Raw genomic sequence first — 23,079 nt, forward strand, 5'->3', positions numbered from 1 at the left:
CACCTCCCCTTCCCTCCTACGCCTACCCCAACCGGGCCATGCCCCGTCACAGCAAACTTTCCCTGACAGTGTCACCACCAGCCTCCACGTGGCCAAATCTGATACCCACTTCTCTCTATTCAGCCCCTCATCGGCGTGCTCCCCAGCCCACCACAGTGGCCCTCTGGAAACACTTGCTTCCAGGTTTCAAAGATGCCACCATCTCTCCAAGAGGGACCTAGGTCAGGCCCCTGGCTTTCATTGCTATTGATATCTTAATGATTTCTACATTGATATTTTTAGTCCTGACCTGAGTTCTAGATCCATATTCAATCAACAGCCTATCGACTCGCCAACTGGAGGTGTCACTATTCCATCATTGTCCACCCAGCTGTCTCAGCCACAACCCCAAAGTCATTCTTGTTATGGAAAACTGAGATTCTGCATCACATTTATAGTTAATTTATTAGGGCCACTTATGCTCATAAAAGAGCATTTTCTTTTAGTGAGAAGATCTTTTGCTGTTTCAGTTTCCATAGCAAATTTTTTAAAAAAAAAATTTATTTTTGGCTGCGTTGGGTCTTCGTTGCTGTGCATGGGCTTCCTCTAGTTGCGGTGAGCGGGGGCTGCCCTTCATGGCGGTGCGCAGGCTTCTCATTGCGGTGGCTTCTCTCGTTGTGGAGCACAGGCTCTAGGCGCATGGGCTTCAGTAGTTGTGGCTCGCGGGCTCTAGAGCGCAGGCTCAGTAGTTGTGGCTTGCGGGCTCTAGAGCGCAGGCTCAGTAGTTGTGGTCACAGGCTCTAGAGCGCAGGCTCAGTAGTTGTGGCTTGCGGGCTCTAGAGCGCAGGCTCAGTAGTTGTGGCGCGCAGGCTCAGTAGTTGTGGAGCATGGGCTTAGTTGCTCCGTGGCACGTGGGATCTTCCTGGACCAGGGCTCGAACCCCTGTTCCCTGCATTGGCAGGCGGATTCTTAACCATTGTACCACCAGACAAGCCCTCCGTAGCAAATTAAACCTGCACAGCACTTGCATCTCCTCGTCCTGGGACTCTCCCCCCTGATTTAAGAAGAATCTAGATCCCTCTCATTTTCAAGGTTCAATCTTAAAGGCTACCTACACAGGTGGGAATTCCTTCACCACCTGACCTAACTCGCTACCAGGTTACTGTGTTCTGTTTTCATTGTAAGATTTTGCACGTTCCAAGCTTCTTGTTCTTCTTTTTCCAGAATGAAAGCTGCATGAGAGCAGCTTAGCTTTGTTCACTGCTGTATCTGCAGGCCTCAGCAGAGTTCATGGTGATGGCCAAAGTTTCATGAACAAGAGAAGTTTGCACAAGAACTGTCTTGGTCTGCTCGGGCTGCTGTAACAGAACACAACAGACTCCGTGTGGTGTGGTGGTGGCAGCTTAAAGCACAGATGTTTATTTCTCACAGTTCTGAGGCTGGAAGTCCAACATTAAGGTGCTGGCAGATCCAGTGTCTGGTGAGGGCCTCCTCCTGGCTCGTTGACAGCTGTCTGTTCGCTGTGTCCTCACCTGGCATTTCCTGGGTGCGTGCACGTGGAGAGAGTGATCTTTCTCTCTTCTTCTCCTTAAAAAGGCACTAATTCCATCATGAACGCCCCATCCTCAGGACCTCTTCTCACCCTAATCACCTCCCAAAGGTCCCACCTCCAAATACACACGTTGGCGGTTAAGGCGTCAACATCTGAATTTGGGGGACACACAAGCATTTAGCCCCAAATGAGAACCTTCCTCTTCCTGGACCTGTTCCTAAAGTGAGGCCACTGATTGATCACTGATGTTCCTCCTGGTCTGATGTTTTGACGCTTCGACAGACCAAACTTTTACACTGCCAAACACCAGGCAAGGCGATAGGGTTAAAACGATAAAAGATGCACACCTGGCACGTGTGGTACCCGACGCTTATCTCTCTAGGGCCGAGTAAGAAGACTGGGGTCAGAGAATAAAAAATAGGAAATGTAGTATTTTCTTATATAATTCTCATATTAGATACTTAACAACCTACTTGTGTCATTACCCTGACATCGCTCTGTGATGAAGAGCTATAGACTAAAGTCACACTAAGTGGAGAGGAGCAGTATTCCACACAGAATGGATTCCTTTGACTGGAAGGCATCCCTTTGTAATGTCTGAGGTCCTGCTTACCTGTTCAGAAGGTAGACGAGGGGCAGCGGATCTTGAGAAGGAAGCAGGAGGCATCGGGGCTGGGCTGTGACTGCGGGGCACGTGAAGTAGGGAAAGGACTCTGGCTGGATGGCTGGGTACAGTTTCAGGGAGGAGGGACTCCTGCTGGGATTGGAACTACCCACGTGAGGACAGAGGAGCTAGAGCTGGCTGGGTCAGGAGGGTGAGGAGGACAGGGCCGGGGGTGGGGGGTCTTGAATACCAGGAGATGCTGATTGAGACTTTTTGAGGTCACTTATTCCAATGGTTGTCAAAATTATACCTCTAAGAACACTGGGCTTTTGAGCATTTTGATTATACGGAAAAAAAAGAAAATTCCAACCTTTCCTCCAAAGTAAAAATATATATACACTAAATTCACGAATATTCTTTCCATTTCAAATATTCTTACTCAGTGACCATCTGCTCCCGCTTCTCTCCACTAGAATCTGGGTCAAGGATAGAAGCTGGTCCGGCACAAAGTTAGATGAACTGTCTTACATTTAATCAACCAACATTACAAAGTGTTCACGCTACATACAACTTCATAACATCCAGGTCTGCGAGCACCTGTAAAACAGGGGGACCTCCAACCTCTATCCTTCTACAGGTGGGCAACCTGAGGTCCCATCCACAGGGCTCGCCTGTCCAGCCTCCTGCCACATCCCAGGCTGGGGATCGCTGACCGGCAGGCTTCTGGGTCCTGAGCACAGACCTGGGCCCTCCTCAGGCCTTCACTCGAGGCTGCTGGGGCAGGGGGCGCTGGCCGAGGTGTGGGCATGTGTGGGCCGGCACCACAGGAGACAGCTGGTCCAGGGGCTCAGAGACCAGGCTCAGGCGAGTAGGTCCCATCCCCTACGGCCGGAAGGACACAGAGCCGAGGTGACAGAATGAGAAGCAGCCCAGGGCATTCCGGATGTGACGCTAGTTGCTGGGAAGGACAGAACGGGGACAGAGGCTGAAGACCATCGGGCTGCTGAGAAAGCCGGAGACACGGGTACGGCGGGGCAGGAGGAGGAAGCTGTACCCACACACGACCTCTCCGGCAGGCAGGTCCGGTGTGGGGGGGCTCATCCTCTGCCCATCCTTCCGCTCCTGGACCTGGGTGTGGCGGAGCAGAACACACAGGGCGGGTGCACGAAGGTGAACACAAGCACGAACATCGCCGCGGCAGGCTTGGGGCTCAGGGGGCGGGAGGAGATGGGAGCTGCAGAACCTGGGACGAGAGAAGACAGGGTCAAGGGCAAAGGGAAGGAAGGGGCAGGGTGCGGGGTGGGTGGGAGTGGAGCTGCCGGGAAGAGTCTGGACGGGCGAGCTGGGTGGTCGGTGCCGGTCTCCAGAGCCGAGGCCTTGCGTCCGAGCCAGCGGCTTGATGTCGGAAGACCCAGATCTGAAACCTGGCTCTGTGACCTGGACCAGTCATTGTGCCTCTCAAACCCCCTTTTTATAACCTGTAAAGTTAATACTACCCAGCTTGGTTGATGCGATGATCAAGGGACAGTGCCCACACCTGTGAAGCACTGTGCAGCTAGCTGTGTGCCCCTAACATGAAGGGGGCCTAAAAATGATTGGCTTCTGAGGTGTTAAAGGAGAGAGCCTGGGTCCCCCACCCTGGGGACCGTCACAGGGCAGCGCAGTCGGGGGGTGGGGGTCAGTTCTGCCTTCACGGAGGGCAGGAGGGGCGTTCCCTCTCCTTGACCTGGCCCTGGGGGCTCACCTCGTCACTCATACTCTGGGTCTGCCATCTGCTCCAGGAGCATGTCCTCCGTGTCGCCGAACTGTGAGAGAGAAGGAGCTGGAGGCCAGAGTCCGCGATTCTCCTTCCCCTCCCGGCCCCTGGGCTTGGAGTGGCAGGCGGGAACTTGCATGGGGGGGACCCCAGGGGCCCCTCCTCCCACCAGCCTTCACCCTGGGACTGCCCGCCACAGAGGCTCCTGCCACCCAAGGGCTTCCGCTGGAGCCCCCCGAGGGTGGTTGGTCATTTGCTTCTCATGTCTCTCCAATCTGGTCCTTTAAAAATCTGCACTTGTAAAGTCCCTCCATTTTTTTAGCTTCTGGTACAGAAATGGAGGGAACAGATAGACCACAGAGGCCGGACATGGGAGAAGGGGAGCAGGGCCACCCACGATGCCCTGACGGGTCCCCGGAGAAGCACACTTGCCTCGATGTGGTACACTATGCGCCAGAAACTGGAGTCTGAGCCTCGGTACCGTCTTCCGGGGTAGAGCTGCCACATGACGGGCAGCTGGTACGGGCCCAGCTGGCTGGGGCACACAGGCTCCCCCAGGGGGACATCTTCCTGACGCATGAGGACTTGGAGGCTACTTTCTAACTGAAGAGAAGAGAAGGGCAGGGCACACTTCACGGTCCTGCAGGCACAAATACCCACGGTCCATCCTGCCACCCACCCAGCCCAGCCCGCATCTAAGACGCTGGTGGTCACTGTTCCCAGAAGCTCCAATCCCTAAGCCAGGCACGTTCCTCTCAGGGACTCTGGCTGGGCCGAGATGACCAGCACTCGAATGGGTCTAGATACCCAGACAGGGCCACAAAAGGTCCACTTCGTGACAAATGCCTAGTTGCCGGGGTATGCCATGGGGCCCCGGAGCTTCTGTAACTATGGAGTCTGGTGCCTATTTCAGCTGATGGGGGATTTTCTTGGATTCTTTATCATACAACCTCTTTTAAACAAGATCTCCTCAGACCCCAGAATCAGGTGACAGCCCACTTGTCACCATCTCCGCCACTGTTCCTGTTTCATCACCTCTCGCTGGGCTACTGTGACAACTGCCCAACTTGCCGCCTACTCGGCCCTGTGGCCCACAGCCGAGACTCAGCACCGCAGCCAGGTGTGCACCTAAAAATCACGTCAATCCCCTGCTGGCTGCCCTCCGACACCTTCCAATCGCAGGCAGATGAACTGAAATCTTCACCATGGCCCGAAGGCCCCCAGAGCGGCTCCCTGTCTCTCTCACCTCCTTCTGTTCCATCCTGGACCCTCCACCCATTCCAGCCACACAGGCCTCCTCGCAGTGTCTGGGATGTGCACACACCCAGAAATCTCTCACACCTGCTGTCCTCTGCCTGGAACATTCTCCCCTAAATCCATGAAGGGCTCACACCCTTTTTTTAAGGCAGGTCTCTGCTCAAATGTATGTCTATAAAGACAAATGTCAGCAAAATCCAACTTTTATGATATACATAAGAGGCATGTCCCAGATGTCCAGAAAGGTTTCAAAGAAAATGATGGGCAAAATGTGGCAGGCACATGCAAATTAAAACTCTGGAGGGGAGGGCTTCCCTGGTGGCGCAGTGGTTAAGAGTCCACCTGCCAACGCAGAGGACACGGGTTCAAGCCCTGGACTGGGAAGATCCCACATGCCGCGGAGCAACTAAGCCCGTGCGCCACAACTACTGAGCCTGCATTCTAGAGCCTGGGAACCACAACTACTGAAGCCCACGAGCCTGGAGCCCATGCTCTGCAACAAGAGAAGCCACCACAATGAGAAGCCCATGCACTGCAACGAAGAGTAGCTCCCGCTCGCCACAACTACAGAAAGCCTGAGCACAGCAACGAAGACCCAACACAGCCAAAAATAAATAAATTAAAAACAAACAAACAAGAAAAACTCTGGAGGACTAGCCTGAAGACCTCACCCCACTCATCCTTGCCTGCCCTCCCACTGTAGTTATCCTACAGAACTTACCACCGGCCTCAATTAGTGTGCTGTCCTTCTCCCCCAGCAGAATGTCAGCTTCACAAGCAGTGAGATTTAATCACATTCACTGCAAAACCCCACAGCCTAGAATCCTGCTTGGCATAATAATTGGACTCTTATCTTTGTTCAATGATTATTTTTCCAAAGTGGAAATAGCTTTTCAAAATTTTTGTCTATGAAGTAAATTAGAACTCACTGTTAAAAAATAATTCAGATCACCCTGCAAGGTGTTAAGTGTGGAAATCACCATTCTTGCTGTGTTAGTATATAACCTTCCATATCCTTTAACCATTTTACATTTGTTTATTCATCTCTCTCTTGTTGACTTATGTAAATCTTTACATATTAAGAATACTGGTCCTTTAAGTTATGTGGGGAAATTCCTGCCCCATGGTTTGCTAAAGGGTTATGTTTTGTCCAGAATTTATAATGATTAGGTGAAAAACTCTGCTTCGCAGTTTCAGCATCATGTTGAAGAAGATATGTCCCAACCAGAGATTAAAAAAAGATATTCACTTAAATTTTCCTCAAATACTTGACTTACAGTGAATATTTGACTTGATTTTTAAAAGTATATATATGGGGCTTCCCTGGCGGTGCAGTGGTTGAGAGTCCGCCTGCCAATGCAGGGGACACGGGTTCGTGCCCCGGTCCGGGAAGATCCCACATGCCGCGGAGCGGCTGCGCCCGTGAGCCATGGCCGCTGAGCCTACGCGGCCGGAGCCTGTTGCTCCGCAACGGGAGAGGCCACAATGGTGAGAGGCCCGTGTACCGCAAAAAAAAAAAAAAGTATATATATGTATATAAATATGTATTTCAAAATCTTAAAAGCCAATAAAGATGCAAAGTTTAGACGGTGCTTATGACTCTGGAATCCCAACCCCATTACCTACAAGCAGCACTACTTTGAACAGATTTACATTTTTATGCCTCTGTTTCCTCATCTATAAAATGGGAACACAGTCACTCTCAGTAACTTTTAGCTGTCCTGATATTACATTACATAAATGTTCTAATACATTTAAATTTTTCTTTTATACGTTCTTTCTTTGGTTTATATATGGAAAGTTTCAACATTTTTCACCTAAGTTTGAGGAAATCCATGCTCCGATGGAAAGTGCTGTAAGAGAGTTGTAGTTCTTAAAAAAAGAAAAAAAAATTAACTAAAGAGCCATCTTAAGGCATTACACATAAAACAAAGTCAACGTCTATTCAATACTGGCTTTTATACTACTATATACCTTGTGAAGTTTGTTTCCTCCAAAGCACAGAGGAGGTATGAAATATTCCAAACTCTAGAGCAGTGCTTCCCAAACTTGGTTGATCGTAATCTGTTGAGGGTTCTTTCAAAATACAGATTTCTGGGCTCATCTATGGAGATTTTGATAATTGGCCATGTGTGTGAATCATACTTTGGAGATTATTCCCATCTTATGGATTAGAACCCTGAGGCCCAGAGAAGTTCTATTTTACTCAAGATCATATTCATACACTCCAGACACACTGGGTCCCCATCCTTTGGCCAACGTGCCCCTCTCTGTGTTTCTCCCACCCTCCTTCCTGGCCCGGACAACTGTTCATCCTTGCACTCAGTGCAAAGTGGTTTCATCTGTGAGTCCCCGGCCGCCCTGGGTGGACCTGCCCTTCTGAGCCTCCCCGCCGCCCTCGCCCTGCGGCATGTGAGGGGCTCCTCCAGGGCCTGCACGGCCTGGGGCGACCCGGCTCCAGAGCCCGGGCCACGGATGGGACGCCCATGCTGCCCCGCGCACCCGACCCCAGAGCGTCTGTACCTCGATGGTTACGGGCAGCCAGGTGCGCTGGTTCTCGTCCACATACACGGCCTTTTCCCAGATCCACAGGTGGTCCGGGTGCAAGGCCGTGTGCGCCCTGAAGAAAGGGAGCTCGCCCATGGTGACGCGAGCGGTCTAGGAAGCAAGGATTGGAGCCTCTCCGGGCTTCTCGCTGGTCCACGGGCTCCGGAACCTCGATGCTTTATAACGGGACGGTGCACGGGCGACCCCACGCGGCGGGGCGGGAGGAGGGCGGGGCGGGAGGCGGGCCGTGCCGAAGCGACAGGGCACGACAGGATCTGACCCTGCACCGAGGCCTGCCTTGTGCCCTGAGACCCTGGCAGCGTCTAGGAGCGCAGATCCAGCCCCACAGACCCAGGACTTCCTCCATACTCACAGCCAGCCAGCCTTGCCCTCCGTCCCCTACTCCCCACTGCTGGGGAGGCACTCGGGTCTGTGGCTTTGGCCTTTTCTTCTGTCAGAAGGCACCTGCGTCCTCCGCTCCCCTCGACACCCGTGCCCCACTGTCCGGGACAGCCACTATGTGTGGCCGCTCAAGACTGGGACTCGGAGCCTCTGCTTGGAGCTCACAGTCGACATGTGGCCGCCCGGAGCCAGGGCCCCTGCACATCTGGGATCAGAAGAGATGGTGCAAGCCTGAAGCAGGCCTGGACTTTCCCAGGTTCACGGCACCACTGTCAGCCTGTGGATTTGGGTATCGCAGTCAATTTCCTTGGTAAATTGCAGCTCTTGAAGCCCCCCTTCCCTCTCTCCAACACGTTTTCCATTCATTGATGATGCTGTGGTCATCTGATAGCTATTCTGAAACGTGGTAGTGAAGAAGCATGAGTTTTTCCCTTTATAGTCTTTGAATTCATTAGTGAAAACATCCGTTCCAAAATGAATGCTTAAAAAGAAACCCCTCCCTCCACCCCAAGATCAATGGATTTGAAAAGTCCCTGGGGTTCTAGAGGCAAGCATTTCTCTGTAAATTACATCGAATAAGGAAAACAATTTCACTTCATTTTGCTGTACCACATGCCCATGAAGGCAATTAAGAAAATAAAATACGAGAAACATGTAAAAGGAGCTCCAGCCTCGTTGCTCAAACGATACCAGTGGTGCCTCACCTTCCAGCTCTTTCTTGTCTCTCTGACTAGGCACTAAGAAAACAATTTATGATCTTTTGAAATGTCTCAGAAGTGAAAATGAGCTTAACACCTGATCCCTCTGTCAGCAAAGGTATGTATCTGCTTCTCTGCCTAACCAGACAGCCTAATTCCCAGGAAGGTGCTGAGGTGAGCTAAGGTGATGGAGATATAATTAGATTTACCATGAACACAAAATAGAAGACAAAAGCCAAGTAAAGTTGGGAGCGGAGGCAGGTGACACGAGCCCAGCAAACCTCTTTCCCACTGCAGCCCCTAATGGTGCTACTATTTAATATTCAGACTTGTGGCTTTCAGGCGGCTTTCCCTGTGAATGGTTCTTAATTCCGGACCCAGATAGCCACTGGGAGCAAGATAATATGGTCATATACTCTGTTGAGGAAGTCTCAGCCCGGTCCTGCGCTTTGAGGTCAAAACGAAAACAAGGCCAGCTTAAACAGTGCTGCTGGGATGACCTCTTGTGGCAAGGGAAGGGGGCACCCAGGAGCCATTGTGGCCACTGTCTCAGCCACATGGATGGCTCCAGGACCCACAATGCCACTGGGTCTGCTGATTTCATTAGCACTCGTTCTGCTTTTCTAAGAGGCCACAAATAATGGACCAAGAATCAGAACCATTTGGCTGGATATGCTTCTGAACGTTCTGGGAATATGATTCCCCCTCTCCTCCCGCCCCCATTTTGAAAGAATAATATACTTCTTCAGTTTCACACGAGGGCTTCTTAACATTGAATGGGAGTATACATCATTCTTGTGTAGGATTTAGAAAATCATTTGAGAAGCGGGTCCAAAAAATGATCAGTGAAATAAGCATGACTGTGGAGTTCATGGAGCAGCTGCTGTTGGAGACCTGAGCCTTCTTTATGGAAATTCCATGAGAGGGAAAACATAGCTCCTGGGGGGTCTCAGAGACAGGGGAGCCCCTTCAGCATGTTATCTGCTCCATCTTAGGGCTCACGGCCAGCCAGCCTAGCTTCCAAGTTCTGTGCTCCTTTCCAGCTCTGGCCTTTGTTAGTCGGCAAGCTCCCTGAGGATAATCAAGACGATATTTCATACAGAAAGTAACTTTCATATAGAAAGTAACACAAAGCAATTACGTGGACTCATTTTTTTAATAACATCCTTAACTGACACATGTCCTGACTTGGAGCCCGTTTTGACTTTGCCTCTATCACGTATGAACTTAGCAAATCCTCTGCTGTCTTGGCCCCATCTCCATACTTTGGTAATGGATGAGTCAAGCTAGATGGAAGCTCCGGGCCCTACAGTGAGTGGCTCCACACCATTAAGCTAATGGATCAAAACCCTGTTCATTAGAATCACCTGGGAAGCTTTTCTAAAACACCTGTGCCTGGACTCCACCCCAGAGCAATGAGACCAGGATCTCTGAGACTGAGGTTTTGGGTTTTATTTTTTAAAGGATTCCTCAGGTGAGTCTAAAGGGCAGCCAAGGTTGAGAACCACTTCTCTAAGATCTGAGTTACTGTTTTGGAGGTATGACCAAGACTTATACAACTAAATAACCGTGAAAATGTTAAAGCCATTCTTTCTACCGTCAATTCTCATTCTGAACCTCACCCAAGCCTGCTCTTCCTTTCCTAGGCTCTACTTTTAATTGGCTGCTTCCAATCTTTTGTGTACAGGGAACCATAACACCAAGATTATTAGGATCGTGAGGGTCTGAAATCTCGCCAATGTGTGAAATATAGAAGCTGCATCCATGCTAATTGCCTGGAGTGTTTTGTTGTTCTTCTCGTTAATTCCTATACCTGGGGCATATTTTAGATAATTAAGGCTGATGACTAAGTGAGCTCAGGGTAAAAGGGATGTTATAACTTTAACCCATAGGGATGAAATTTTGTCTCTAGGATAATGGAGAATCTGAGACAAGGATATACTAAGTAAAAGTCAGGGACTGATCATAGCTTTAATCCTTGCATGGCTACTGTCTCTCTCTAAACAGAGTTTTCTTTAAGTTTTAAGCCCTTCTCAAACTCTAAGGTGTATATGGCGAACTTGGTAAAATGCAGATGCTAACTGGATAGAGTTGGGTTGAGATCCTGAATTTCTAACAAGCTCCAAGGTGGGGCTGACGCCGATAGTCTATGAACCACCTCCAAGTAGCAAGGTCCTATGCTAACCCAATACACACACAACACAACTGCAAAAGCAAACACCCCTCTACTCAAAACACACAAAATGGTTGACGCTGACAAACTGGTGCAGTGAGCAGCATGTAGGATCAATAGAATTGTAACGGACACTTGGAGGTAGAAATGAGGCTCCCATTTGCCCGGAGACAGGTTAAAACTTACCTAAATTTGTATCCGAAGCCCTTTTCAAGCATGGGATTACTCCACACGTTGGGTATTATACCCACCCTATCGCTGGGACTGCCCATCAGCCTGGTTCTTTTTTTTTTTTTTCACAGGCTCCGGACACGCAGGCTCAGCGGCCATGGCTCACGGGCCCAGCCGCTCCGCGGCATGTGGGATCCTCCCGGACCGGGGCACGAACCCGCGTCCCCTGCACCGGCAGGCAGACTCTCAACCACTGCGCCACCAGGGAAGCCCCAGCATGGTTCTTCTTGCTGCATCCTTAATTCTTCTTTAATTTAGTTTGATTGCATTAATTTGACCTCAGAAAAATATTTTGCATTTCTCTTTATTCCTCCTAGAAAAGCGGCTCTTCATCTTCATGCTTCTAACATATACAAACTGAGATAAATATATTAACTGTATAGCGCTTTTAGTTTTCATACTGAAAATGTCCTCTGTCCCATTTACGCAATATCTCTTGACCTAGCTTTTCAATTTTAGGATATTTTAAATGGAATTCTCATCAATGAACAGCATGGGGGACTTATTTTTACAGCAGGTATATAAATATAGTATGTATATACTAATATGTATATTTTATGTGCTAGGTCAGAATCTAGTTGTATCTTAATTTTTCCAAATTTTTAGTCAGTCTCCCAGACTGCTGAATAATTTATCCTTCCACATAAGATTTCTGAGAGCAGAAATTTTTAAAATAAAATTATTTTATTGTTTTGGCCACACCACGCAGCATGTGGGATCTTAGTTCCCCGACCAGGTAGCGAACCTATGCCCCCTCCATTGGAAGCACAGAGTCCTAACCACTGGACTTCCAGGGAAGTCCCTGATAGTGCCCCTATTAAATATGAAGTTCCCATGTACAAATGAATCTGTTTCTGGCCTCTGTTCTGTCGCATTTGACTGTTACTATGGTAAAACCACACTTAAAAATTTTTACAGGGCTTCCCTGGTGGCGCAGTGGTTGAGAGTCCGCCTGCCGATGCAGGGGACACGGGTTTGTGCCCCGGTCCAGGAAGATCCCACATGCCGCGGAGCGGCTGGGCCCGTGAGCCATGGCCGCTGAGCCTGAGTGTCCAGAGCCTGTGCTCCGCAACGGGAGAGGCTACAGCAGTGAGAGGCCCGCGTACCAAAAAAAAAAAAAAATTATTACAAATTTGAATTTGAAATACTTGATGGGATAGGTTTTCTCTCTGTTTTTTTTTCAAACTTGTACTTTTGCATCTCTGTATTTTTTTTTTAACATCTTTTTTGGAGTATAATTGGTTTACAATGGTGTGTTAGTTTCTGCTTTATAACAAAAGGAATCAGCTATACATACACTTATATCCCCATATCTCCTCCCTCTTGCATCTCCCTCCCACCCTCCCTATGCCACCCCTCTAAGTGGTCACAAAGCACCGAGCTGATCTCCCTGTCTGTATTTTTTCTTAATACTTTTGGGATTTTTCCTGGCAGTTCATTGAATTTGAACAGTTAAGGAAAACCTCATATTCTTTAAAAACATTTTGTAATATCTCCTTTGAAAGTGTTACATATTTTGTTTTGCTTACTTCTAGATATTTTGTAGTTTTGTTGCTTTTCTAAATGGTATTTTTTTTTAATTTGCCATCAGAATTGTTGCGTCCATCTCTGTCACTGCATGCCAATGGAAACATATATTTTCTCTGTGTTTGTATCAGTGAGAAGGTAACTATGCCTTAAAAGTTGGAAAGGATACACTTAAATTATTTCTCTATTGACCTATAACATACATACAGAAAATTGCATGAGGGAATGCATGAATGGTATTTTTTTTTAGAGATTTTAAGCTTTTTTAAAAATTAAAGTATAGTTGATTTATAGTTAGTTTATTGTGTTAGTTTCAGGTGTACAGCAAAGTGATTTGGTTTATATATATATATATATATATACACACACCAAATATATATATTCTTTTTTAAAAATTCTGTTACAAGATATTGAATATAGTTCCCTGTGCTATATAGTAAATTCTTGTTGAATGGTATTTTTTATGCTCCTTTCTGGTGTAAAATTTTGGTGTTGACTTTGCACCCAGCATCCTTGCTAAGCTCTTGTATTAGTTTTGATGGTTGGTTTATCTGCAAATAATAGTTTCTTTTTCCCTCTTCCTTTCCAATCCTTATACTTCCTAATGTCTGTCTATCTGTTTCCCTCTCCCTCTCCCTCTGTCCCTTTCTCTCCCTCTGCCCCTTTCTCTCTCTCTTTCTCTCTCTCTCTCTCTCTAGGTCTCCCTGTCTCATTGACTTTTGGTGTTTGTTAAAATATGTTAAGTAACAGGAGTGGTTGATGGTAGGTGTTCCTGTCTTTAATAAGAATTCTAAAGTTTAACCAGTAAGCGTGATCTTAGCTGAAAGTTTTGATAGATATGCTTTATCAGTTAAAGAATGTCCTACCATTCCTAGTTCTTCAGCTTTTTTTTTTTAACATATATGTTGAATTTTATTGGATGCCTGTTTTGCATCTATTGAAATGATCTACATTTGTGGTGAAGCGGTTACTGTAATGCCGTAGGTTAGCTACCCAGCCCGCATTTCTCTTCTTCTTCATGCTGCAGAACCCTCATTTTGGGGGGTCTCTACCTCTAAGTTCTTCAGGTAACTGGGAGTAATGATGACCCAGTTCATCGGTAAATCCTGATTTCTCTAAGGTAGTTCTTGGTTTGGGGTGACCACATGCCTTAGCTCTGGCCCAAGAGGCCTAAGCTGTTTTTTATTTAGATCTAGAAAATTTCTCAGCTATTACTTCTTCAATTATGGTTTGTCTCACATTCTTTTTATTTTCTTCTTTTGGAAGCATTATTAAATAGGTGTTTATATTTCTGCATTCATCCTCCATGTCTTAGCTCATTTTTATTCTTTCCTTCTCTTTTAGCTAATACATCCCAGGAGACTTCCTAAGACTGATTTTTCAGTTCAGTAATTTACTCTTTACTGGTATCCATTATGCAGTTTAGCCTATCTACTGAGTTTTTCATTTCAGGAGTTTTATTTTTGTTTCCACAATTTTTCTTTTTTTTTTTTGTGGTGGGGGATAGGCAAGTGAAGAACACAACTTATAAACGATTGCAAGAAAAACATAAGACTGCTTCTATGACCTTGGGAAGAAATGCATTTTTTTTTTCACGAAGAAACAAGACCCACAAACAAAAATGGAAAAGAATGATAAATTGAAAAAATTGTTTAGCAAACACAAAAGGTTGTTTAAAAGATAAGCAACACACTCCCTTTCTTCATCTCTCCCTGTCTCTGTCTCTCTCCTCAAACTCCAGATACTTTAAAACTGACTCAGGGTTTATGAAGAGTAATGGTGGGGGAAAAAAAAGAAATTCAATCGAAGGAGAAAGCAGTGCAGGCCTGCTTGCAAGGAAGTACATCCAAATGAGGTGTGAGTCACAAGATGGGAGCTCCATGCACAGAAATGGTCACACTTAGTGGGAGGAGGGAATGGAAGTGGCAACAAAAGTATTAACTAGAATTTTACAGCAGGGCGTTTGGTCCAGCTGTTGTGAAGATCTCACTGCCACCTCCACACCCCACCGCTCTGGTTAAGGGAAAAATTACATCTGTTCTCTGGAGGAATGGTACTCAGGATAGGAGTTGGGGCAGTGCCCTGGAGGGGGGGCAGGAAGTCCATAAATAAGCAGACGACCCCCACCCCCGCCCACTGGAGACCCAGGCAAACTCCTTAGCCCTGGACAAGAAGAGAAACAATCCCGGTAGAGGTTCTGCCCATCCCCCATAGAGGTTCTGCCCATCCCCCAGATGGATTTCCAAAGCCAGGACAGCTGAAACTCCTATAGGGGAGCACGACTTCTGAGATGAGCTCACAGAAAGGAATCACAGGAGGGTGCAAGAACACACACACCACGCAAAAGAGGCAAAAAACAGAAGAACTTACACCTAAGGGAAGACAGCAGTCCAAACGGCGAGAAGCAGTATTTAAAACAAGCATAATTGATATGCCCACAGAAAGTAAGGTTGTGTTTTATGGCAATGACACAAGTATAAGTGGTTATTTAAAAAAAAAAATCATATTCTGGAGATGCAGTACTGTAGGGGTACAAGCACAGGCTCTGGAATCGGTTGCCTGGATCTACATTCCGTCAGTCGCTTACTGGGTCTGTAACCTTGGGCAAGTCCCTTACCTTCTCTGTGCTTTGAGTTTGTTGTTTGGAAGATGGGAATAATAAAATTACATCTACTTCATGGGGTTTTTATGAAGATTAAATAGTTAATATTTGTAAAGTGTTTAGAGTAGCTCCTAACATATAGTAAGTACTCAATTAATATTTGTTCTTATTATCTTGGAAACAAAATATGCTGTTGTTGAAATTAAAGACTCACTATGTACGTTGAATAGCAGAATAGATAAGATCGAAGCCTGGAAGATTGCCTCCCTGAATGCATCACAGACTGAAAGTTGGAAAGTGTGAAATTAAGAGACCTGGAGGATAAATGCACAAATTCCAATATCTATTTAATAAGAATTCCGGAAGCAGAGAAAAGAGAATAAAAGAGAGGCAATATTTGATAAATAATTGAGAAATTTCCAGAACTAAAGACAATTGATATCATCAGAATAGAATAAATAAGGGAAAAGATATCTAAATACATTGTAAAACCATTATCAAGGATAAATTTTTTTTAAATCCTTGTCAACAAGCAAAAAGGATTGATCAATCAGTAAATAGGTAGATAGATAGATAGCTCTTATTGGTTCTATTTATTTGGAGAACCCTGACTAATACAGAGGCAATATTGGAGGGTGGAGGCGGAATACAGGGCTTCAACACTCAGGTGCACCTGGGCAGGAGGCATGCTGGGATCTGGAAACAGACCTGCAAGGATGGAAGGAAGCGGAGATCAGGCCAGATGTCTCCAGTGGGTGGGGCATCTGGTGGTGCAATGAATCAGTGAATAAATTCTAGTCCTATGTAAATTACTCAGCAATGAAATAGAGCTGCGGAAGATTAGCTATGATTACACTATACTTATAAACATGGATTTTAAGCACATTATTATTAAAGAGTAAAACTGCAGAGAGGGCTTCCTGGAAGGTTCATTAACGTTGGCAAAGTGGAACAAAAATAGCAACGCTGTTTATTCACGTTGCTGGGAAATGAGTCAGAGATTGCAGTCTGAAATTCAAAGCTAGGTACCAGGATCCTGGAATTGTATGTACAATTTTATTTGGATGGAAATATACGACATTTTTCTAGGAAGAGGGTCCAAGACTCTACAAATTAAGAATTATCCATCATGTGATTTGTGATTCTTGGTAACTGAAGTTTCCCCTCTCCTTTAGGACAGCTTAAATCATTTTTAGGGAAAAATCTCTCTCCTCCGGAGTATGACATCTGTCCTTGAGTTCATACAGATAGTAGACTAAGTATAAATAAGCTTTCTCTTATTGACTTCTCTGGTAAAGTGATTAACCATATTATGCTCTGGAAACATTCATAAGAAGTTTTAATACCCAGGCCGACCTTCTCCCTAATAGCTTGTACGCCCCCTACTCCTGTGCCTTTTTAGTTCTATTTACTTCCGAAGGCATTTAGTTACTTTCTCTCCTCTTCCTGTTCACCACTCCTTAATGAGGGGCTGTGTATCTTCGTTCTTCTAATCTGTTGTCTAAACTTACATGACATTATCTGGATGAGGGGCTAAGGATGGCAGAGGCTGCATAAGGGCCGTGTTTCTTAAAGCTTTGTGTCCTCACTATGATCTTGTTCATTTCCTGGTTTGTATTTGTGCCAAAAATCTGACCACTGGATTCATCTGGGCATTGCTACATTTTGTTAAAACTAAACAAACCAGTTGTGGCAATAACCTTGGGAGACTGGAATATATTTCTGGAACGGTTGCCGTTTTTTCCCCTCATTCTAATTTACAACCCTCTGCTGTTGGTTTGATCTCCTCCCAGGTTTCTGAGGACTGCTGGAGAAGGTCATAGCTTTTTTCTGATTTGATACATTCATCATGTCTGATCCCACGCAGCCCACTCAGCAGTCTTGCTGATTAATTATCTTACTCATAGTGGAGATTTCCAAGTTACTCTTTTTCTAACTCCTCACGGGAATGTAAGCTCCATAAGGGCAGAGACTTGGTCTTGTTTCCATGTATCCTGAGCACCTATGAGAACCTGACACACAGAAGACATTTAAGAAATACTGGAATGAGAAAACTACTGTCCAGAAAAGTCTTACATTGGGAAGTGGCAGAAGCACATTCTCCCATCAACTGTTGGGTCACCCAGAGTGGGGAGTGGAGCAACACAGGGAGTCACCAAACTCAACCCTAAATTCACCTTTAATAACATTGGTAAATGGGATTTCATGAAATTGAGAATTTCTCTTCATCATAGGGCTTCCCTGGTGGCGCAGTGGTTGAGAGTCCGCCTGCCGATGCAGGGGACACGGGTTCGTGGAAGATCCCACATGCCGTGGAGCGGCTGGGCCCGTGAGCCATGGCCGCTGAGCCTGCGCATCCGGAGCCTGTGCTCCGCAACGGGAGAGGCCACAACAGTGAAAGGCCCGCGTACCGCAAAAAAAAAAAAAAAAGAGAGAGAGAATAAAAACCCAGAGTGTTATATTTGCCAAGTCTAGAACTGACAAACTGCTCGCATCCAGAATACATGAAGAATTCTAAGAAATTAATAGAAGCATGGGCAAAAGACCTGAACAGACACTTCACAGAAGAGGATATCCAAATGACCGATAAACATATAAAAAGGTGCTGAACCTCCTTACTCATCAGGGAAATGTCAATTAGACCACAGAGAAATCCTACCCACCACAATGGCTAAAATGGAAGATACATCCCAATCCTCCAGGGTAGTTTCTTCACTACCCTGATGTCATAAACATATATAGTTATATTTGATTCAGAAATATTAAAGTTTATTTTTTTAACATTTAGGTTTCAGTATGCCTGGAAGCCATTTTGGGGGTTACGTAAAGTAAAAGTTCAATTTTTTCCACACAAAATTTCCTAATTCCATTAAGCAAATAGTGCATTTGTTACTTAGTGCCCTATGATATACTTCTTCCATATGCCAAGTTATCATAGGATCATAGGTGTGGACATATATCTGAGCTATCATGTTCCATTTTCCTATTTATCTATTGCTGCATCAATATCATACTTTTACTTACTTTACATTTATGATAACTTTTGATATCAAAATTACCTTTCCTTTATACCTGATTTATACCTTCCTATTGCCTTCTGGAAAAAAAATTCTTTAGCAGCCAAGGCCCATCATAATCTGGCCTTTAACCTCCACTACCCTCTCCTCCCCTACCCCACACCCTATGCTCTTTGTTCCAACCATAGCAATATCTACTTAAGTGGTCAAAATGTATCATGCAGGCAAAGACATGGAATGGGAAGTAAGGAAAGGGCACTGAATATGTAAGGCTTATAGTTCTATGAATAAGGAATGATTTTTAAAGAAACATGCTCCTCAAAATCCAGTATTAAACATAACATAACAACATAATTTGGGGCAGGAGGTTAGGAACCCTATAAGTGCATCAATGCTGAAGTTCTTATCTTGGCTGAAAGGAAGTGGTGGAGAGAAGACATAGGTATTAATAATCTTTAGCAGAGATTAGGGAAAATTAAGCAAAGATAAAAGATTTCATAAGTCAAGAGTAACTAAAAGAAAGCATAATAAACTAAACAAACAAAAATACCCCACCAAATCCCAGGAATGCCAGGTTAGTTTAACACTCAAAAATGAATTAATGTAACTTACCATATTCACAGACTAAAAAATAAGAAAAAAAATATGATCATCTCAGTAAATGCAGAGAAAGCATTTGACAAAATCTATCATCCATCCCTGATAAAAAGTCTCTGGAAACTAGGAATAGTTTCCAGAGGGAATTTGCCCCATCTGATAAAGGGTAATCTATATAAAAGGGAATTTGCCCCATCTGATAAAGGGTAATCTATATAAAAGGGAATTTGCCCCATCTGATAAAGGGTAATCTAAATAAAAGGGAATTTGCCCCATCTGATAAAGGGTAATCTATGAAAATCCATAGCTAACATACTTAATGGTAAAATAGTTAATGCGTTCTAAGTTTAGGAACAAGGCAAGAATGTCTCTTCCCACAAATTCTATTCAAAATTGTGAAGTTTCTAGTCAGGGCAAGAAATTAAGAAAAATACATAAAACAGCAGTCCCCAACCTTTTTGGCACCAGAGACCGGTTTCGTGGAAGACAATTTTCCACGGACCAGGGTGGGATGGGGAGGGGAATGCGGACGGTTCAGGCGATAATGCCAATGGTGGGGGGCGGCAGATGAAGCTTCGCCTGCTCGCCCACCCTCACCTCCTGCTGTGCGGCCCAGTTCCTAACCAGGGGTTGGGCACCCCTGGTATAAAAGACATCAGATTGGAAAGGGAGAAGGAAAACTGTCTTTATTCACAGTGGACATGATTGCCTACGTAGGAAATCTGATGAAATCTATTTTTAAAAAAGCTACTAGAAGTAATAATTTTAGAAGATCAGTATATAAAAATCAATTGTATTTCTCAATATTACCAACAAACAATCAGAAATTTTAAAAACATCATTTAGAATAGCATACAAAATGAGATGCTGAGGGAGAAATCTGGCAAAAGATGTGCAAGAGCTGTACACTGACTACTACAAAGCATGGCTGAGAGAAATGAAAGGAGGCCTCAATAAATGGAGAGAAATAGAATATTTATGGCTTGGGAGATTCACTATTGCTAAGATGGTAATTCCCCCTAAACTGATCTGTTGATTCAATGCAGGCCCAATCCAAATCCTAGAAGTCTTTTTTTTAATTGACAAGCAGTGGGGAAAGGATGGTCTTCTCAGCCAGTGGTATGGGGGGAAGTGGATATGTACATGAACCAAAATGAATCCTTATCTTATACAATGTGCAAAAAATATTTCCAGATGGATTGCAGATTTAAATGAGATAGGTTAAATAATAAAACTTTAAAGGGAAAACATAACAGAATATCTTTGTGATCCTGAAGTAGACAAGCTTCTTAAGTAGAGCGTAAAATCACTAATCATAAAGAAAAAATAAATAAATTTGGACTATATTAAAATTGAGGAAGCATACTCACATAGTACACTATAAAAGAATAAAGAGTCAACTCACCAAGTGGGAGAAGATATTTTCAGTACATGTATCTGACAAAGGACTCTTATACAACATATGTAAAGAACTTCTACAAATCAATATAAAAAAAAAGGCAATCCAGTAGATAAATTGGCAAAATACTTGAACAGGGACTTCACTAAAGAGGTTATCCAAATGGCCAATAGACATATGAAAATAAGGTCAAGTTCATTAGGCATCAGGTTTAATGCAAGTTAAACCCAGTATTAGAGACCACTGTGTACTAACCAGAATTGATAAAAGGAAAAAGAAGATATCAACTTCTGGTTAGCTTGTGAACAACTGGATCTTTATGCCCTGTTGGTAGAAGTGGAAATTCATGCAATTTGGAAAATCATCTGACAATTTCTACTAGTGCTGAAAACACATGTACCTGATGACCCAACAATTCCATTCCCAGGTACACACCGCACAGAAATGTGAACCTATGTCCACCAGAAGTCATGGACTAGAATGTTCATTGCAAAACTGTTCAGACTGGAAACCACTCAAAAGCCCATCAATGGTCAAATGGTATTCATTCCATCATGGTATTTCCATACAATGGAATACAACTTGGCAATGAGAATGAGCAAATTACAGCTATGCACAACAAAATGGATGAATCCCACAAACAGAAGGGTGAGGAAAGTTACAGCCATGGGTGAACTCGCAGACATTGTGTGGGCAAAAGAAGCCAGGCTCAAAGGGTACGTGCTGCATGACAGTTACACTTGCATTCACGGAAAGCACCAAGAGAAGCAAAGCTAATCCGTAGCGTCATAAGTCGAGAGAGTGGTTATTCTCGGTTGGGGAGATAGTGGCTGGAAGGGGATACAGGGAAGCTCCTAGGGGTCTGGCCATGTTCTTCTTTATGGGCTGGTTCCTGTGGCACAGCTGGATTCAGTCTGTGATCATTTAACATGCTATACACTCACCATATTTACAATTTGCTGGAGATATACTATATTCAGTTAGAAGGTTTCTACTGTTAAAATGAAATGACCATCAGGTGTTAAATAAAGAAAGAAGTTATATGGAATTCTGATAATTAAAAGCCAAAGGATCAGCACAGGCTTAGGTGCTATTGGAACTTGGAGGTAAGAGCGGCTGGCGTGGCCTAGAGCGCTGCCAGTGGTCTTTGTGGGGGAGGGGTACTGGAATGGCCTCAAAAGACAGCCTCTGGATGTCCTTCGGCTCCAGATAAAAAATAACCTTTGAAAAGTGGGCCAATGATTATAGCCTATTCTTTCTGTCAGGAACGGCACCCAGAAACGGAGGAGAGCTTAAACACGCTTTACTTGGGAACGCTCCCGGGTGAGGTTCACTGGGCCGAGAGAAAGGCGCCAGAGAAGTCGTGCCCGGGCGAGGGTTTGGGCAGAATTTATAGGGGAAGAAGGGAAAGGGGTGTGGTGAATCCGGGAGGGCGCAGGGTATTCCTTATTTGGTGGTCTTTTCGGGTATCGTGGGGGACCGTTAGTCCCGCCCCTCGAAAGGCGGGAAGGCTGGGACGGGTGGAAAGTCCCCAGGTCAGTTTCCGGAACTGGGTGGTCCGGAAAGTGTCCAGGTCAGTTTCTGGAACTGGGTGGTCCGGAAAGTGTCGGTCTGATGCAGCCTGTGAGTCTGATTGCGTTCCCCCGCCTCGGGCCATTTGGCCTTACACTTTCCACCCAGAGAAGTCTTTCTGACCAGCCCTTTAAAGGAAAAGATTAAAAGGGACTTTCAGCATATAGTGGGGATGGAGACATACCTGCATGATCTTAGTCAAGTTACTTTGCTTCTCTGAGACTCAGTTTCTTCATCTGTAAAATGAAGGGGATAAGTGTCCCTTCAGAAGATTAGGGGAGTTACATATGATGGTTGACATAAAAATGTTAGTTAAAAGAAAATAAAAGCTGGGCCCTAGATGGCCTTCCTTGGTCCCTAAATAAACTGTGTATTATAGTTTCAGTTTAAGCATAAAGCTTTTTCTGGACCTCCTCCCCACCGAGCACCTGTGGGTAACAATGACAGACACAGAAATAGCAGACGTAAGACTCCCTGCCCCCCAGATTGGAGCTGCTGTTAATCAGCACAGAGGCCGAGGGCATTGGTGCTGGGGTGATTGACAGAGGGGGCTGGAGTGGGTCTAGGCTCCTTACGCAGTTTATTGATTTAATTCCCTTTGACTGCTCCATTCCCCGCCTGGAGATGAAGCAGCACTTTTATTTGAGGACAAGAAGCCTGCTCGTGGGTTTTCGAGTCCCCTGATGCCAAATGTGCATGAGTCTTCAGATTCTGAGACTGCTCCCTGCCACTGAAATCTGGGAGGTGAATGTTATGAGTTGCAGGACTCCCAGGAAACAAGAAGTGGCGGGCGAACTCAAAACATCTATTGCAGGGCTTCCCTGGTGGCGCGGTGGTTGAGAGTCCGCCAGCCGATGCAGGGGACACGGGTTCGTGCCCCGGTCTGGGAAGATCCTACATGCCGCGGAGCGGCTGGGCCCGTGAGCCATGGCCGCTGAGCCTGCGCATCTGGAGCCTGTGCTCCGCAACGGGAGAGGCCACAGCAGTGAGAGGCCCGCGTACCGCAAAAAAAAAAAAAAAAAAAAAAAAACCCAAAAATCACATCTATTGCCAAATGTCCCACTTCTTGGGACTTTACCACCTCTTGCCTGGGGTTCTCGTGGGAACCTCCTAAATTACCTCCCTGCCTCTAGACTCTCCTTATCACCACCCTCCACTCCCACCAC

The 23,079-nt window shown here is 45.5% G+C and overlaps 1 protein-coding gene across 1 annotated transcript; it reads right to left on the reverse strand.

Annotated features, from left to right (window-relative positions):
* Positions 1 to 3,883: 3,883 nt before the first annotated feature.
* On the reverse strand, positions 3,884 to 7,791 carry TCL1A (TCL1 family AKT coactivator A). Its single transcript, XM_030883100.1, has 3 exons — positions 7,672 to 7,791; positions 4,324 to 4,494; positions 3,884 to 3,940 (listed from the first exon to the last, which is right to left on the reverse strand). The coding sequence occupies exons 1-3, from the start codon at positions 7,789 to 7,791 to the stop codon at positions 3,884 to 3,886; spliced, it is 348 nt and encodes a 115-aa protein (XP_030738960.1).
* Positions 7,792 to 23,079: the final 15,288 nt, after the last annotated feature.

Source organism: Globicephala melas, chromosome 2 (genome assembly GCF_963455315.2).
Source record: "Globicephala melas chromosome 2, mGloMel1.2, whole genome shotgun sequence".
Lineage (NCBI taxonomy): Eukaryota > Metazoa > Chordata > Mammalia > Artiodactyla > Delphinidae > Globicephala > Globicephala melas.

What these genes read in the sequence shown, in the direction of transcription:
- TCL1A (XM_030883100.1), bottom strand. Translation starts at nt 7,791, where the DNA reads ATGGGCGAGCTCCCTTTCTTCAGGGCGCACACGGCCTTGCACCCGGAC. An exon ending in GGCTGCCCGTAACCATCGAG is followed by an intron (nt 4,495 to 7,671) that starts GTACAGACGCTC and finishes TCTTCTCTTCAG; the next exon opens with TTAGAAAGTAGCCTCCAAGT. An exon ending in GCATAGTGTACCACATCGAG is followed by an intron (nt 3,941 to 4,323) that starts GCAAGTGTGCTT and finishes TCTCTCTCACAG; the next exon opens with TTCGGCGACACGGAGGACAT.